Source organism: Sphaerodactylus townsendi, linkage group LG07 (genome assembly GCF_021028975.2).
Source record: "Sphaerodactylus townsendi isolate TG3544 linkage group LG07, MPM_Stown_v2.3, whole genome shotgun sequence".
NCBI classification, from domain to species: Eukaryota; Metazoa; Chordata; class Lepidosauria; order Squamata; family Sphaerodactylidae; genus Sphaerodactylus; species Sphaerodactylus townsendi.
In genome coordinates, this window is record NC_059431.1 from 96709345 (window position 1) to 96727091 (window position 17747).

General features: G+C 44.4%; 1 protein-coding gene and 1 long non-coding RNA gene across 2 annotated transcripts in view; both read right to left on the reverse strand.

The window, feature by feature from the left end:
• LOC125436844 overlaps positions 1–7760 on the reverse strand; it is an 8917-nt gene extending 1157 nt beyond the window's left edge. The window contains exons 1-3 of the long non-coding RNA XR_007245124.1: positions 7694–7760; positions 2139–2191; positions 1–141 (exon numbers count right to left, since the gene is read on the reverse strand). The exon at positions 1–141 is cut by the window's left edge and continues 1157 nt beyond it. This is a non-coding gene — a long non-coding RNA (uncharacterized LOC125436844). The remainder of the gene's footprint in view (positions 142–2138; positions 2192–7693) is intronic.
• A 1643-nt stretch (positions 7761–9403) lies between these two features.
• LOC125437028 (olfactory receptor 10AC1-like) lies at positions 9404–10381 on the reverse strand. The gene has a single exon (XM_048504399.1). It carries the CDS (start codon positions 10379–10381, stop codon positions 9404–9406), a length of 978 nt encoding a protein of 325 aa, XP_048360356.1.
• Positions 10382–17747: the final 7366 nt, after the last annotated feature.

A 17747-nucleotide genomic window follows, 5' to 3' on the forward strand; every position in this document is an offset into this window, starting at 1 on the left:
TGGACCGAAGCCATTGGAACCAGAAAAAAAGCATGTTTCCCTCCAGCGGCTTCACGAGGGGCCTGGCACTTACAGAGACCGTGACATCTTTCCAGCTCCTATTGTGGACCAAGATGATGAAACTTCTGTTAATTTCCTGTTCTGAAAAAAAGTAAACACAGGAGATGTTGTTCCATACTGATGTCCTTGTATACCGGGTTTAATTCCTCACTTTTCCACATGAGCAGTGGACTCTTATCTGGTGAACTGGATTTATTTCCCTGCTCCTACACATGAAGCCTGCTGGGTGACCTTGGGCTAGTCACAGTTCATTCCGAACTCTCTCAGCCCTATTTACCCCACAAGGCGCCAGTTGTGGGGACAGGAAGGGATAAGGAGTTTATAAATCCCTTTGAGTTTCCTTACAGGAGGGAAAGGGGGGTATAAATCTAAACTCCTTCTCCTCTTCTTTTCCCAAGGAAAGTGTCGATTACTAAGTTTAAGATTCAGCAATTTTTCCCATGCCCTGTCTTAGATGGCTTGCTGGCCTGATCTTGTCATATCCGAGGGTCATCCCTGGTTAGTAGTTGGATGGGAGACCACCACAGAAGTCCAGGGTTGTTTTGCAAAGGAAGGCAATGGCAAACTATCTCTGCTCATCTCTTGCCTTGAACATCCTACTGGGTTGTGACTTAACAGGACTTTTCAACAACCATCAAAGTCATTCCTATGTCAATGCTACCAGGTACTCTACCATCCATACTAAACTCCTAGTCTCCACCCACCTTCATTCTGAAACTGACTTAGGACCAAACTAGATGTGACCACACAGCACTGCTATCCCCCCCTCGCCTTATCAAGTGCAGAAACAGCCACAACTAGCACCCCACCCCCTCAGCTCTTTCAGCACTTGATAAAGAACTTGGGGAGAACAACGTTACGCTATAGCTTCTAAAAGTTGAACAACTTACCAAAAAATAAGCTTTCAGGGGTCATCATATAATATTTCATTTCTTCCTGAGTGGTGTCAACACTACAGAAATCTATAGGCTTTTGCAAATATCTCCTGGATGCAGTGTGAAGGCTATGTGACAGGTGATCAGTGGTGGGATGCAAATAATGGCTAGAAGGTCTACTGGAACCCAGGTCTACTGCCCAAAGCCAACAGCAGCCAGGTCTACTGTCTGGAGCCGGCGACGGTGGCCAGGTCTACCCCCCCTCCCTCCCAGAACTGGCGACAGTGGCCAGGTCTACCCCCCTCCCTCCCGGAACTGGCAACAGTGGCCAGGTCTACTGCCCTGACCTGGTGAGTGTGGCCTGGGCCCGGCGCCCTCCCAGTGATTAACTGTCATGCGCCCGGGGACATTTGACACAACATGCCCCTGCAGCAAGCAGCGGAGAAAACTAAGAGAGCTTTAACAGCTGGGCAGGAAAAATAAGATATCTCCTCAGCTCCAGAGTAATGCTCAACAAGCAGGAGATGACTTGAGGATGACTTCAGGAAAAAGGTCCACATTTTAGCGACTTCAAAAAAAGACGCCTTGAGTTGAAATAAGGTGTTCTGCCTTAGGAGGAAAAGGTGTGTGGAGTTCTTCCATGAGATGTCTTTTTTGCATCCTCGGGACATTTTATTTGTGCTGTGTAGAATGGGCCATTATTTTCTTTTCCAGTGTCTTCTCATTAATGTGACCTAAATATGACAGCCCCAGTTTAGTCATTTTAGCTTCTAGAGATATTTCAGGCTTGATTTGATCTGGAATCCACTTATTTGTTTTTACATACATAACACTCTCTGCCAACACCACAGTTCAAAGGAATCTACTTTCTTCCTGTCAGAGTTTAATTTGTATAGATTGTTGGGATGGGATTTTCCTACATCAACCATTTTCATAAACAGATTAGAGCACATTGTGATCCTAGAATTTTGTTGAATTTCTCAGAGGAGGTGTGCTTCTATGATTCCTGCTTATGATGTCGGAGTCCTCTTTTTGAAGGCATTCCCACCTCATCTCAAAACTGCCACCTTAGGAAATAGGCATTGCAATCCTAAACCAAGTTACACCTTTCTAAGTCCATCAACCTCAATGGAATCAGAAGGTTATAACTCTGTTTAGAATGCACTACAGGAATTACAGTTGCCCACTGAGAGTTCATCATACCCATTTTCACAGGAATGTTTCTTCTTAAATACTGGCAAACAACTGACAGAGATCTGCAAAAGAGAAAAAACAAAAGATCATGTTCAGAATACACAATATTTCCCCACTCCACCACAGCCTGACATCTGAGTAATACTTCAGGGCTAATTCACAGGTAATAGTGACTGTCCAGATGTGATTCCCTCAGATGTATGGGAAGTTTTCTGCAGGAAACTTAATTCACAGGCCAGTTTTGATTAATACCACAATGCTGTTTTGTTGACCTGAAATGACTCCAGAGAACCACTTTGTCCCACTAGGAAAGCTTCCATGTAGCCATTAGGGGAAAGGAAACTGCAAAACAAGCTTTAGCAGGAAGAAGTGCACTGCTCAACAGCATTTCCAGCTTTCTCAAAGCTTTCCTTCTTTTCCAAGCAATTGGGACAAAACAGCCTGCATCTTTCCCCTTATATCTCTCCAGTGAAAAGGGCTAGAGGGATACCATTTTAAAATCACAACTAGGAATTCAGAAGAACCAGTAGATTATGCTAAAAGGTCCCTATACACTATTTCCATAAAATGCAGTAGCAAATGTTGATTTTTAAAAAGCCCTTGAAAAGTCCTTCATTGCTACAATGGGGAAAATGGTGGATGTGAGAGACAGATGGAAGGAAAATGGTGCTGATGTGTCCTAGAACCCCCAGAAATGGTCACCAGATAGCATGTCAATGTGCTTGACCCCAATTTTTGAACCAACATTGTAGCAAAGCAGTAGAAAATCTGGGAAGAGAATGAATAGAGGGTACTGTACGCTCCAGTTTGGAAGGAAAGGAACAGCCAAACACCTTTGTATGTAAGCAACCTCTGCATTATTTAGAAAGTTCAAAGAAGTCAGAGGAACAGGAAAATACTTTAGAGAGATAAGGAGATGTGACACATCAAAGCTTCTAGTCATCAAGGTTGCTACAGACCTTTCCACAGAAGCGATCTTGCAACTATTGGAGGTTCAGTAGCTTAGGTAATACTTTCTTAATTCTATAGAAACTCCCTCCTGAACAGTGACGTATTGATAGAAAATGTAGTCTGGGGCAAGAATTGAGTTTTCCGCCCCCCCTCCAGAACTGAGTTTTCTGCTCCCCCCCCCCTCAAATATAAAGCCAAGTTGATGCCAGAGGAAGATTTTGTATACTGATCTCCAGTACTATGTTGCCCTTTCCTCATTTTTCAATGGTGGTAGTGGGGGTGAAAATCCCCCCCTCCGATCTCCCGACACCCTTGGGGCATTAGATTTCCTCTAGAGCAAAATCGATGGGCTTTTTTCAGTAGCAGGTGAGGGTAGGGTGAGGGTGAGCAAGATCTTAACTCGCAGTGGCCACTTCCGTTCAGCTGTGGTGCAAGGGACTTCCTTCTATCCCCCTCCTCTTAAAGGTTATGCTGAGTGACTCAGCTGCAGCTGTGTGGAAGCCTCCTCCGCCAAAGCTGGGAAGATTGCAGTGGGCCAGGAGAGCCCAGAGGGGACCTCTACAGCCGACAGCGAAGGGGGGAGTGCCGAGCGGGTGCACCTCTTCACTGGAGTGGTGTGGGGGATCATTTTCTGCCCCCCACGTGATTAAATGGTTGCCACCTGGGGACATTTGCACCCATGTGTCCCTCTGGGAGGTACACCCCTGCTCCTGAGTCCCTCTTTGCTTGAGCTAGCTCTGTTGCCTCCAAGATTGAGCATTATTTCTGGTGCTTTGCTATTTTGTACAGTCCCATCTAAATGGGGGTGGGGGGTGGGATGATTCAATAGAACTGGTGCAAGTTCTCTCCAGCACATTTGCCCACCTTGCCAGTGCATTTGGCAAGTGCATCAGCTGAGTGGGCAAACTGGGAGGCGGGCTGCTGCTGCAGACCTTGGTGGTGACCAACCCAGAAGTGAGGCTGGCCATTCTAGGCTGCATTGGCATCTGATTGGATGACAGCACAGGAGAGGGGGTGGGCCCAGGGGGTGAAGACTACTAAGTTAGCCCCCACCCGGGCTTTTGTGCCGTGGATGCCGCAGCCAGTGTCCCAGACTTCTGCCACCAAAAGCATAGCATAAGTCCATTCAGCCTTATAGAGGGCTTTTGGTTGGCTTGGGAGGTTTATTGTTTTTCCCACCTCCCCGTGCCATTCGAAGTCTCTCTGGAAGTGGCAGGGCAGTGTGGTAGCAATGCTGTGTCCCAGCACTGCAGCATGTGGTTGGGGCTGCCTGTCATTCTTACTGTATGTTACTAATGCTGATGTTGTTTTCTGCCACTAAATCAAATGTGACTTCTGGCAAACCCTGGTGCAGTTTTCATGGCAAGAGACATTCAGAGATGGTTTGCTGTTGCCTGATTCCGTGTCATGGCCTGGTGTTCTTTGCCCCATGCAAATACTTGCCAGGGTTGACCCTGTTTAACTACTGTGATCTGAAGAGATTGGGCTATCCAAGTCAGGGTAATGCTGATTAGCATTCACAAATGACCTCTGTCTTTATTGCCTGTTTTTCTGGAGAGTACAGCAAAACGTCTGTTTGCATTCCTCATTTGTAATAGCGCCAGTCTTCCTAAACAGGAAAGTGTAAAGTTTGATTTGGAGTTTCCTCTCCATCTTTGTCTAGTTTCCAGGGGGTATAAACAGAATCTCTGTCCCTGTGCTCCTCTGCAATGCATCCTGCAATCCTGGGGAGGCATAAAGTCCATCTCTGTGCGTCCTTTGTATTTATTATTATATTATTTTTATTTATTGAATTTATAAGATTGAATTTATAAGATTTTTTGAATTTATAACCCTTTCCCAAGTGGGCTCAGGGTGTTGTTCACCATAAAACATAATAAAGACTTTAAAATAATATAAAATTCATATTTACAATACACCATCCAAAGGGAAGGGATGATAAGCCCACGCCCACAACGCCATTCATACGAAATTAGAGAAAGCAGAAGAAAAGAGAAGGAAATAAAGATATGAAGGAAGGGTAAAAGGGAGGGGGAGGGGAGGCCAAACAGATGTAATACGGTGCTGTAGATAAACTATCAATATTGTTAAAATATAAAAATTTACAAAAAAAATTAAGGACTGAAACCCCCTTGTGAATTATCCTAAGCAAAGAAAATACTTCATGCATTTGTCACTATATCTACAATATCTGCTACCCTCTATCCTTGTTCCTGCAGAAATGAGCACAGTCACTACAAGGCTGTCCCTTGAATACCAGCGATAGCAAAGCAGTGTGCCAAAAGTTCGTGATTGACAAGACTGAATGCTGCTGTTAAGTTGGGCAACAACATCAGCACCAATCTAGTTTCCTCTAGGGATTGTCCGTGAGGATGACCAATGTACAAATCTCCATCTCATAGCCCGGGCAGAAACCAGATTAAAACGGGCCCAGGGCTGATGCATCCTCCAGGAAAGCCTGAAGCTGCTCCTCAACCGCTCTCTTAACTACCTCATCCAGGTATGGAAGATGGGGCACAGCATGGTGATGGATGGATCTAAAGGATCCAGTGATGGCTCTTTAAAGAGTGGTCTCATTACTGCCTCTATTAGCTCCTGGAGGAGGGCTCTTGAACTCAGAGACAGATTGATAATATTTCCCAAGGGGGTCTTCCTACCCCATCCCCACCTGCCTTCACCAGCCAGGAAAGGCACAGATCCAGAGGACACATGGTGGGCTTCAAAACCAACAGGATCCTTCAACATTGTCCTGGGAGAGATGGCTGAATTGATCCAGTATTGGACCAGAAGATGGCCAAGGGGCCTCCAGTTCCCTTACTGTCTCCAAATTGGCAGGGAGCTCCTTGCAGAATGATAAGATTTTATCCACAAAAAAGCTCACAAATGCCTCAAAGCTTAGTTCAGAATTTCCAGTAATTTGTGACCTCTCAGAGCTAGCAGATGCAGTGCGGGGCAGGAAATATTCCTTCTTCACAGTTTTTATCGCCACCACATAGGCTTTCATAAATGTAAGATGTTCTTACTATCTCATCACGAGTTCTCTGTCATACTCTCTCTAGTCATCTAAGCTCCTGCTTCTTCCTCCTTAGCTCCAAGTATATACCAAGGATTATTCATGCTGATTCGGGCCTTCAGAGTATAATCACCAACCATGGCATTCTATTTATTGAGATCAATCTAGGAATGATGATTTCTCCCAATTGAAACCAATGGAAATGAAGGTAGTGAGGAAAATGCAAATGATTAACTTCAACAAGCAAAAATTTTGAAACAAGAATGAATGTGAAAATTAAAACCACCTCCTTAACAAAAAGACACATCCTCAAATGACATCATGGCCCTCCTTCCCACCTCCTGACACAGTACAGTCTGCTGAAACTGCTGAGAGACAATTGCAGAAGAATAACAACCACAAAGGGATTCAGATCTCCACTGCGGCCATGGAGACAGTGAGCCCTTTCCAGCATGCTGCTTTCCTGTTGCAAATTGCTCCCCTCAGCTGCGTTTAGCCCCTTAGGGGAAAACATACTTGGTGTCATGCAGATATCTCCTGTGTGAGGCAAGCAAACAGCAATCAAGAGGGGAATTAAAATGGGGAAGGAAAGCACCTAGTGAAACTTCCTCAACTGTAGCCCCAGTCGAGTTCAGGAACCCTTAAGAGTGGCCCTGCTAGATCAGACCATTGGGCCATCTGGACCAGTATCTAATTTCACAGTTGCCCTGGAGGACCAGCAGGTAGGACAATGTTTTGTGAAAGTGTCAAAACACCTTTGCACACTGTGTGGAGAAGAATGTATGCATTTTAACATGCTGTCCACATCTGGGACATTTTCCTTGCTTCAGCCCCTGATATCTGCCAGTTCCTCTATCACTGGAAGGCTTTTTAGTTTTTTAGGTTCTTAATTGATAGTTGGCATGTCAATATAGCCTATAACTGGCAAGTGACATTGCTGTAGCTTAACGTGGTAGCAATATTATCAAATATCTTTCTTTCTTTTTTTAAACAAAAGAAGTCCCCAAAAATCCCTCTAGTGGTGTGGGAGAAATGGCAGCCTTGGAGGTAGGAAAGTACAGAGAATAACTACTTCATTTGCTATAGGCACAGCTAAGAAAGAAACATTGCTTTTGTTAACCATTCCATACTGATACAACCTCTTTATTCATAAACATTTACATTATGAAACAAAATTGCTGTAATTCTTATTATGTGGACAACTATAGGTCACAGATTTTTAAAAATTACATTCAATTTTTAAAGTGGAGCCGAAAAAATGGTGACCGGCCACCTCAAACTACAAATCGCCCCTCCCTCCCCAAGCTGACTCAAAAGTTCTTTTAATTCATAGCAGTTCAAATGATAGTGTTTTTAAAATGTACAAATCTTCCTGCTCAAGTCTTCACAACCATTTTTCTATTGTACTATCAAACAGCCTTATTTGATTAGAATTCCTTTTCAGGAAGCTCTCTAAACATTTTGACTATTTAATGCTGTCCTCATTGTCTGTACTTGATCTATTTTAAGTTCAGTTTGTTAAACTCTTCTGTAAATTTTGTACCGTTCAACACTATAGTAAATATTATTAGATTAGACTCCATAAATATCAATTTCTTACCTACTCTTTTGTCCAGCAGAAACTCAGATCAACTAGACAACAGAAAGATGAAGTGCGAAGAGGACAGTGGAACAGAGGAAACGAAACCAACTTTAGAAATGAAACGAAAATGCTGATGCAGATATTATTGCCAGTCAATTGTCCCTGCCAAACTGAGGGCTGAAAGGCATCTTCCAGATGTGCCAGCATTCAGACAGATTTGGAAACCTGAGGGAAGAGAATGGGGTAGAATTTGCCCTTATTCCCCTTCTATGACCCAACATGGAAAAATGGAGGGAAATGCAATTACTTTTCTTTCAGAATGACTGCTAAAAGGATGTTGATTGTATTTTAGAATTTTAATTTCTTACCCTTTTCTTCAAGAATATGAGTCACTACTAATTTTGCCCAATACTGAGATTGGCAAACTAAATTTGAGTCCAAGCTAAATGTCCTTCCATTTTATTGGCTAATATGTGGGTGGCATCTGTTTTCATTGTCCATTTGGAATGAAGGCTGGATTCAAAATGGAAGAATAAAAGAGCCAGTGTGGAGCACAGGTTAGACTGGAAACAAGGAGACACTTCCCCATGTTCATTCATGAAGCATGTATGAGCTTGGGTCAGCTACTCTTGCTCAGCATAGCCTACCTTACAGGTTTGTAGTGAGTATACAAATGGGTGAAGGCAAGTTCATGTATACCACACTGAGGCTGTTTCCGCACGGTGGCGAAAACGCACCTCCACCAGCATAAATTATGCCGGTGGAGGCTCGGGGATTAGTTACCTAATTAGTAACCTACTCTTGGGAACCTGTGAGAACCTGCTGGATCCCACTTCTGCGCATGTCCCTCCAGCCTTCCAGAGCAGTGCTGGACGGGAAGGTCAGTGGAGGGGACGGGAAAAGCAGCATCTTCCCGTTGGTGCGGTTTGCACCACACCGGCGAGAAGATTCCACTTTTCAAAAATCTCTCAATGAGGAAGGTTTGAAAGTGGCGCCTTTGCGCCACTTGGGGGCTGCCAGGATGGCGCTGTTGCGATGCAGCAGTGCCTCCTATGCGAACAGCACCCCAGGGATGGTGTTTTCCCCATCCCTAGGGTGCTGTTATTCGCCCATGCGGAAACAGCCTGAGCTGCTTAGATGAATAAAAATGAGATGGGTAGAATTGCAATTGTAAACTTCATACTATGCAAACAGAGCAATCCTAAATAGTGAAATATCCTTCTAAACCCATCGACTTCAATCGACTTGGAAGAGTGAAACTCTGTAATTCTGTTCTTGCTCTGTTACACTGATTGAAGTATTGATTCACAGGTTTTTTCCACTGCAGATTTTAAGCACATCCATGGTTGGATTTATTGGAACCTGTGTTGGTTGATTTTTTCAAAACTGTTCTCTAAGCAGAAGATTCTCAAAATCTTACTGGCAGGGACTGACCAACAAACATTTTCAGAAAAAGAATTGCTAGGGAACAGCATGCAAATAAATTGTTTTGAGGCTGGAAATAAAAAGTTCCAGGCTAAAAACGTTGCAGAACTCTGTTGAGGAAATGTTTTATTTCCTGCCTCAAAACATTTTATTTGGGTTGTGTGGAATGGACCAGTGTTCCACTCCCCCCAAGTCAAAAACAGCCCACTAAACCCATAATTGGGCTTGATGGGTGCTTCATAACTAGCCTGTTCTTGGCAAAATGTTCAGCATACCCATCTATGGTTTCTGGGGCCCATACCCTCAGAGCCCAGACTTATAGTTAAAGATGTTCCAGTTTGGCTGGGGCACTTTCTTCTGCAGCAGTTTCTTTACCGCCCTTTTGATTTCTTTGTTGCGGAGACTGTAAATCAGAGGGTAAAGCAAGGGGGTAATATTGGTGTAGACCAGAGACACCATCTTGTCCCGACTTGGTGAGTAATTGGACTTGGGCCGGACATACATGAAAGTGGCGCAGCCGTAGTGCAAGAGAGAAACAGCCAGATGTGAGGCACAGGTTGAGAATGCCTTTCCCCGGCCGGCAGAGTCACGGATCCGCATCACAGCCGCTGTGATGTAAGTGTAGGAGACTAAGATGAGCAGAAAAGGGAGTAAGAGGAGGAGGATGCAGGCGATCAGAAGGGGGAGTTCACTGGTATAACTCTTTGTGCAGGCCAGGTGGAGCAGAGCAGGGATGTCACAGAAGAAATGATCAATGCGGCGGGAGCTGCAGAAAGGCAGGCGGAAGACAGCCACGGTCAGGCCCAGTGAGACGGCAAAGCCACCAAAGCAGCAGATCACAGCCAGCTGAAGGCAAAACTCCTGGCTCATCATGGCTGTGTAGTTCAGTGGCCGGCAGATGGCTGCGTAGCGATCGTAGGACATGGCGGCCAAGAGGAAGCATTCTGCCCCTCCCAGAGCCACAAAGAAGTGCATTTGGGTGGCACAGCCCACGAAGGAAATGGTACGCCCCCCTGGGGAAATGAGGTCAGCCAGTGTCTTGGGAACAATGACAAGGGTGTAACAGAGCTCGATCGCAGAGAGCTGGCAAAGGAAGAAGAGCATGGGTGGACGGGAATGCTCAGCAGCCACAGCCAAGAGAATGAGAAGGTTTCCTGCCAGAGTAGCCAAGTGCACCATGAGGAAGATGAAAAAGAGGAGACCTCGCAGGTGGTGCAGGTTGGAGAATCCAATCAGCAGGAATTCCATGGATGCACCTGATGAATGGTTACTTCTATCCATGCAACTGTGCCTGCAAAGAAATAATGGGCAGCCAGAGAATAAGATGGGGAATTTATTTTTATGTCTCTTTATTTAAATACCAGTGGGTAGCCCAGCTTAGTTCTAGCTCATCTGAGTTTGGGAGCTAAGCAGGGTTGACTGTGGTCAATACTTGGATGGAGGACAACCAAGGAAGATGGGGGGCTACTACCTGCAGCAATAGCAAACCACCTCTGCCACCATGAGTTGGTTGAGACATAACAGCCTGTTCTTCTCATTCAAATATTTCTATCCACTTTCCTCCCCAGTGGGAGAACAAGGCTTGATTCTGCACAGGCCAAAAGAGACATGTATAGAATGGCATACAATCCATTGGGGTTGGGGGGGGGGGGGCGAGACTTCACATAGGTCCTGCCCCCAAAACGAGCCTGCCCGGTTTTATTTCTTCCAACCCGGATTTTTTTTGGAAAATCCTGAATTGGAGTTGCTCCTGAGCAAACGCCCAGGCAGGAGACACTTTCTTTGCCCCCCTTCCACTGCGCTGTCCACAGCAGGGAGAATCCATGTGCCACTGCTCTGCAATTGCAGGGAGGTTCCTTTTCCTTTTTTCATATTTTTCAGGTTGAGTCTCTGCAAAGGCACGACAGCAACCTGGATTGTTTCCGTGGGCTCCAATGGCTGCCTGCACAGAACACATGTGAACAGGAAAACAGGAAAACAGGTTCCTTTATCCCAACCGCAACCTGTTATACATTTGCAGTGCGGAATCGACCAAGTGGCTTACAAAGAAATACAGATTTAATTTACCCAAACAAAACAAAGAAAAATGCGTTGGAATAAGATCCGTATTTGAAATTTGAACTAATTGGTTGAGGCAGAAATGGCTGCTGTACTTAGTATGTGGGATTTTAATCATGAAGGAGTTTTGATCTGACGTTGCAGCCCCTCAACTTTTGTTTTGCACAAGCAGGATATAAATATTTTGAAATGAAATATATTACAAAAAAAAGAGAGCGAGAGCGTGATGTTCTAACAGAAGAGTCACTAACCAGCCTCTGACTTTCTGGGAAAAGCCCTTATATAACTGACAAGTTCTAACAAGGCAGCAGAAGGATGACAAAGATGTACGTAGACGGGCCTCTCTGAGCAGGGAGTCGTCAGTACAGTTCACAACATGCGTCCTTCTGCTCTCATACCAACTCAGCAGGCGTGTGTCTGCTTGCTCTCTGATAGGGAAATGTCCCAATAATGAAGCAATAACCTCAGGGCGAAACCAGACATGACAATGGCAGATTGGTGTATTTAAACGTGGACCTGCCTCACTGTAAAAGAATGCAAGCATGCTGCAGACTTTGCCCCATTATGCATGGATTGCTTTCCCCGGGTTCTTTGCTGTGTAGAAGGGTCATAGTGGAGTTTCCTCTTGTTTCTCTGTTTACATGCAAGGAGGTCCGGCACTGCCTGCTGTGCCCCCACTTCTGGGTTGCTCCAAGAAGTCACAAGGTTGCCGGCTTTGGTGGATTCTACACAGCATAAATATAATGTATTTTGGACACTATAAAAAGATCTGTTTGGGGATTTTGTGTTTCCATCAAATGAGAGCAGTGGCTTATCTAGGGCAAATGGAGCCCAGAGCGGACTCAGAATTTTACACCCTGCATGCCACCCCACCCACCCCCGTGCCTCTCTTACCGGATACACGGGAGGAGGCCCAACCATGCCCTTCCTCCTTCCCGGAAGTGGGGGGGGGGGCTGGTGTGACATGCACAAGCACAGGCCTCATCCAGGCAGCCCACATGTTGCACTGAAGTCCAGCCATGCCCCTCTTCCTTCCCGTGGCTGGGCTGCACCTGAGTGGGCTCTGCTGATGGCCCGCCCTGCCCCCCCTTTTTTGGGCTGAGTAAGAGGGAGCCAGCTGGGCCATTGGCTGGAACCTGTGCTGCGTCTGCTTGGGCTCTACCAATGGCCTGACCCAGCCCGCCCCCTCTTGCTCGGGCTGGAGCCTGTGCTGCGTCTGTGTGGGCTCACGCAGGTGCAGTCCAGGCTCCAGCTCACGGCCCTGCCAGCTCCTCTCACTCAGCCCAAGTGAGAGGGGGCCGGCCGGGGGGGAGGGGCATGGTGGATTTTGCAGCCCTCACAGGACTCACCAGGGGGCACCCGGAGTGCTTGTTCCCAGATGTCCCCATTGTAGCCAAGCCACTGCATGGGAGAACACAAGCATTGCCAGCCAAAATGGATCTCTCCCCCCCCACCTGCTGCCAAAGCTCTTGTCAGTTTCACAGTGGCACCCGCCATTTTGTGTGCTGCAGCAGGTTCTCCATGAAGATTCTCCATGGAGGTTTCCTCTGCTTGCTATTTCACTGTAAAAAGTAGATGAATAAAATGTGTTTAGCCTAGCATGTGTCATTTGTGTTTTTTTCTTGCTTTGAAGGGGATGTCTGCGAGGCTGCAGCAACACAATTAGAGAAGCTGCAATATGGGCATATTTGGTTCTGCAAAGACTACCAGAGATTCGTGTTTCCAAGAAACACTTTTTCCATCACAATACCCCCCAGAAATTATTTTTTAAAAATAATTTCTGTATGCCAGAAGACTGCTAAATTGTTTTAAAAATATTATAATGAACAGCAAAGCAGAAGAGTTGACTTTTTACATCTACCTTAAGGAGTCTCAAAGCAGCTTACAATTACAACTTAGCTACATGCTTTAGAAGTAGCTCAGTTCTTTTTTATATTGAAATTTTATTAATAAGAACAGTTTCAAATAGCAAAAAAATCACAAATTTTAAAAAGGAAAAAAGTACATTTAGTATAAGGACTCCCAATTTCATCTGTATCAAGTATTAACTATGAAAAATTAATGCCACTTTTTTTAACCGCATACTTAAAATTCCAATTTAATTATCACTACTGATAGTTAACAACATGCTTTTCTCTGATAAATCTTATATTAACAATCCGTTAATCTTCAATCTTCAAATAATTGTTTTACTTTTTTCCATTTTGCTCCACTAATCCATCAACAGTTTCCAATTATCCAAAAATTTAACCAAGCTCCTTTCTTTAAGTAATGAAGTGCGTTTGGTCATCTTTTCTTCCAAAACCTTCAGCAATTGGAGCTATATCTGAAGTTTTCTATTTTTGCGCATAAAGTATTCTTGCTGCTGATGTCATATATAAAATCAAAATTTGATATTTTTTCCCCACAGATCAGCTCATCAATCCTAACAAGAAAGCTTCTGGTTTCAACTGTATGTTCATTTTTTAAATCTTTTAAATTGTTGGATGTATTGACTTCCAATACTCCTTAGCTTTTTCACAAGTCCACCATAATTGGTAAAATGTCCCTTCTTGGTGTTCATTTTTCCAACACTTGTTAAAGACATTTTTTGCATCTTTACTTGGTGATATATACCAATGGTATATAATTTTATAAACATTCTTTTTTAGCTTAGAGATCAATATAAATTTAAGTCTCCTTGAACATATTTTCTTACACTGTTCTGTTTGTATATTATACCCCAAAATTAGTTGTCCATTTCATCATACACTCTTTCACTTGTTCTTCCATTTCATATCTCAACAATTGTTTATACATTTTAGAAATAATACAATCATCATCTGTACATAATCCATTTTCAAATTCAATCTTTTATTTTCAAAACCACATAGTCTTTTATCTAACTGATATCTCTCAGATAATTGTCAATAAGGGGACCAATCACAAGTAATGCCTTCTGACAGTGTATTGTCGAAGGCTTTCACGGCCAGATTCAACTGGTTGTGGTGGGTTTTCCGGGCTGTGTGGCCGTGGTCTGGTGGATCTTGTTCCTAACATTTCGCCTGCATCTGCAGCTGGCATCTTCAGAGGTGTATCACGGAGGGAAGTCAGATGCAGGTGAAACGTTAGGAACAAGATCCACCAGACCATGGCCACACAGCCCAGAAAACCCACCACAACCTTCTGACAGTAATTGTTCTCTTGATTCCATTTTACCTTTCCCTTGTGAGGAGTCGAGAATATTACTATATACCATCCATTTCTTTTCAAAAATAATTTCACATCTAAACAGGGCTTCTTGTGGTGACAGCCACCTTAATATTCTTAGACTTACTCTAGATTTAAATTTACTCCATATTCTCAGTGATAGCTGAGATCTAAAGAAAAGTTTGCCACTAGATTTTTTCTGTGTGTCCACTAGGAATTCGAGGCTTGTGCTTTTCAACAGTAGTCCCTCTACCTACACATGCTGCATGATAAATTACTTTTAACACTTAGAAGTCTGCTAATGTACAAATTTTTTTTCAGAAGCTCACTGAGTGAGTGCAAAGTAAGTCTTTGGATCACAGTCTCTGGACCAAACTAGAAATGTTCTAGGCAGTGTGGTGGGACAGCAGTGGTGCTGTCCCCAACTACTGGAACCCTGTGGATTGGGTTGGCCATCATTTCAAGAGAACCCAGCAAGCAATTTACGAAGATCTGCTAGAAGAAAGTGAACAGGCAGTGAAGTAACATGTAGATTCTGCTGTAAATGAAGAAGACTTGTTTTTATACCACACGTTCCTCTACTTTAAGGAGTCTCAAAACAGCTTGCAATTGGCCTCCCTTCCTTTCCGCACAATATACGGCTGTAAGGTAATTGGGGCTGAGAGAGTTCTGAGAGAACTGTGACCAGCCCAAGGTTACCCAGCAAGCTTCACCTGAGGAATGGGGAATCAAATCTCATTTTACAGATCAGAATCCACCACTCTTGGGTAGGAGAGGGAATCAATCCTGGCTTTCCAAATTAGTGTCCACTACTCTTAACCATTGCACCATGCTGACAAAGGTATGGTGGACATGATCTAAATTCCTTGTTCACTGTATTGAGCTCAGTATGAAAGTCAGAAGGTACCATCAATCCTCTGCTGACAAAGCAAAGAATGTAAAAGGAGCTCTTCTTGATCAGACAGTTCAGCAACCTGATTCCAACTCTGACTGACCAGATGTTCAAAAGAGCAGGGTAGTTTTAGCTGGTGGCCAACAGGGCAGCTGTTCTGGTTCCTGCTCTTAGGAAGGGGAGGCTGCCCCCATCCAGCTTTTCCAAAAGGGGGGGGGATGATGAAGAAAAGCAAGCTCTCTGCTGTTGCTTGCAACTGCCACATCTGGGGCTGTAGGGGATGCATGAAGACAACTACCCCATGTTGTTTGTTCTCAATATCTGCTAACAGGAGCTACACTAACTCTGAAAAATGGATGTTCTATTGAGCCACACTACAGCTGTTGATAGACCCATTCTTGGGCCAGTTACAGCCTCTCAGCCTCATCAACCTTACAGGGATGTTGTGAGGATAATATGGAAGAGACGAGAACAATGCTGGTTGATTTAGGTCTCCATTGAGGAAAAAAGTAGGATATAAATGAAGTGAATGTCTTCAGTCTTTTCTTAAAAGCTAGTGGCCACTGCCATATCCCAAGGCAATGAATTCCACAAGCTAATTATGTGCTGGGTGAAAAAGTACTGCCCTATCAGACAATCAGTTTCTCTGGTTATGAAAAAGGTACATTTCTCTGTGGGTGCCATTTGTCATTTTCTAAACCTTGTTCGCATCTCTCCTTAGTCATTTTTTCCTCCCTGAACTTCAAAGCCCCAAACAATAATGCACAAGCACAGAAAATGCTGGAGATGTCCTATGATAATAATATAAACCAAATCCACTGCCGTTGTTTGGAACACTGCGTTCAGGTTGTCCAAAGAGAAAGTTCCAGGGACGGCAACAGAAATCAGAAGAGACGCAGCAATAGGTGGCCTTTTGTAAGATTGTGTCAGTTACTCATCTGACAAGACATTTGCCCTGGAGGAAAAGATTTGCAGAGAACATCTTCTGCATCCCCCTAATTAAGTGAACCTATAAGACTGACAACTTCTGAATGTAAACTTAGCCAGTTTGGAGAGGGGGCGGGGTCACCCCTTGGTCTAGTACAGCCATTCTCAACCAGGGTTCTGTGGTACCCTGGGGTGCGGTGAGCATGTCCCAGGGGTACTGCGGCAACACTACCGCACCGCCCCCCTCATTTTTGTGGTGTCTCCCACCAGCACCAGCAAGGACATGGAGCTGGCCCATGGGGCAGGGCCTGCCACAAGGTCAGCAGCCCCCCCCCCCCACTGCTTCCCTTCACCCTGGGAGGGGAAGGTGGGGGGTGTGGCAAGCAGGGGCAATGGGAGGGGAAGGTGGAGGGTGGCGGCAGGGGTACCGTGAGATATGAAGAGTGAGGTCAAGGGTACCCTGACCTCGAAAAGGTTGGGAAACACTGACCTAGTAGAAAAAAACCGACAAGAAAAATTTAAGGCATAGGGAGAAGATACTGAAACAAATTAACAGTCTCCCACTATCTCTGTGAGTTCGTTGCTAACTGCCCACCCCCCATGGCCTTTGTATTGGGGGGGGGGAGGGAGATGACCAAAAAAGAAATCTTGTAAATAAATATATCCTAGCTTGATCATCTCTGACCTCAGGAAGCTAAGCAAGGTCAGACCTGGTCACTATTTGGATGGGAAACAGAAAGGAAGTCCAAAGTTATGACACAGAGCTGGCAATGGCAAACTACCTTTGGACATCTCAGGGTCCCTGCTGGAACTTGATACCAAGAAAGAACAAAAGAAAAGCAAGTCAAATTCAACACCTCTTTAAGTGAAGAAAAGGGCATTTCTTTTATAGAAAGTTCAGTATCAGTAAGTTATTAGCCCACAGTTTCTATAAGGATGGAAATCCTGTGATTTATTAGTCTCCACGGTTAATAGAGTAGAACGTAACATGGCATTTATATGAAATAATAGAAAATTTTTCAGTATAAGAAATGGACTGTCTAATGGTCAAATGTCAAAAAACTTACACAAAATATGAGTTATGACATGGTTAAGGCTGTTGGCAATGGAAGTCCCATGGAAGATACTCTAAGCATTACAAAATGATTTAGAGAGGTGACATCTGTCCTAGAACTGGTCAGATATTCAGAGGATAATTTGCTCACACTCTGCTTCCACCTCAGTGCTCCTGTTCTTGACCTTTCTGATAACAAAGTCCATAAATTGTATGTTATCTTGGGCCAGTCACAGCTCTCTCAGAACTCTCTCAGTCCGTGCAGAGGTAGGCAATGGCAAACCTTCTCTGAACTTGCCTTGAAAACCCTGCAAAGTTGCCATAAGTTAGCTTTGGTTTGGATTTGACATAACTTTCTACCACTACCAAGAATCAAGTGACATCGCCAATTATTTCATATTTCGTGTGTTGTGGAGTTTCTGCAAGGGTTGTTAGTTCTAGCAGCATTTCTTCCTTCCTGATGTTTGCTGGGCCTGGATTTCGTGGCTGGCATCTTCAGAGGATCTTCTGAAGATGCCAGCCACAGA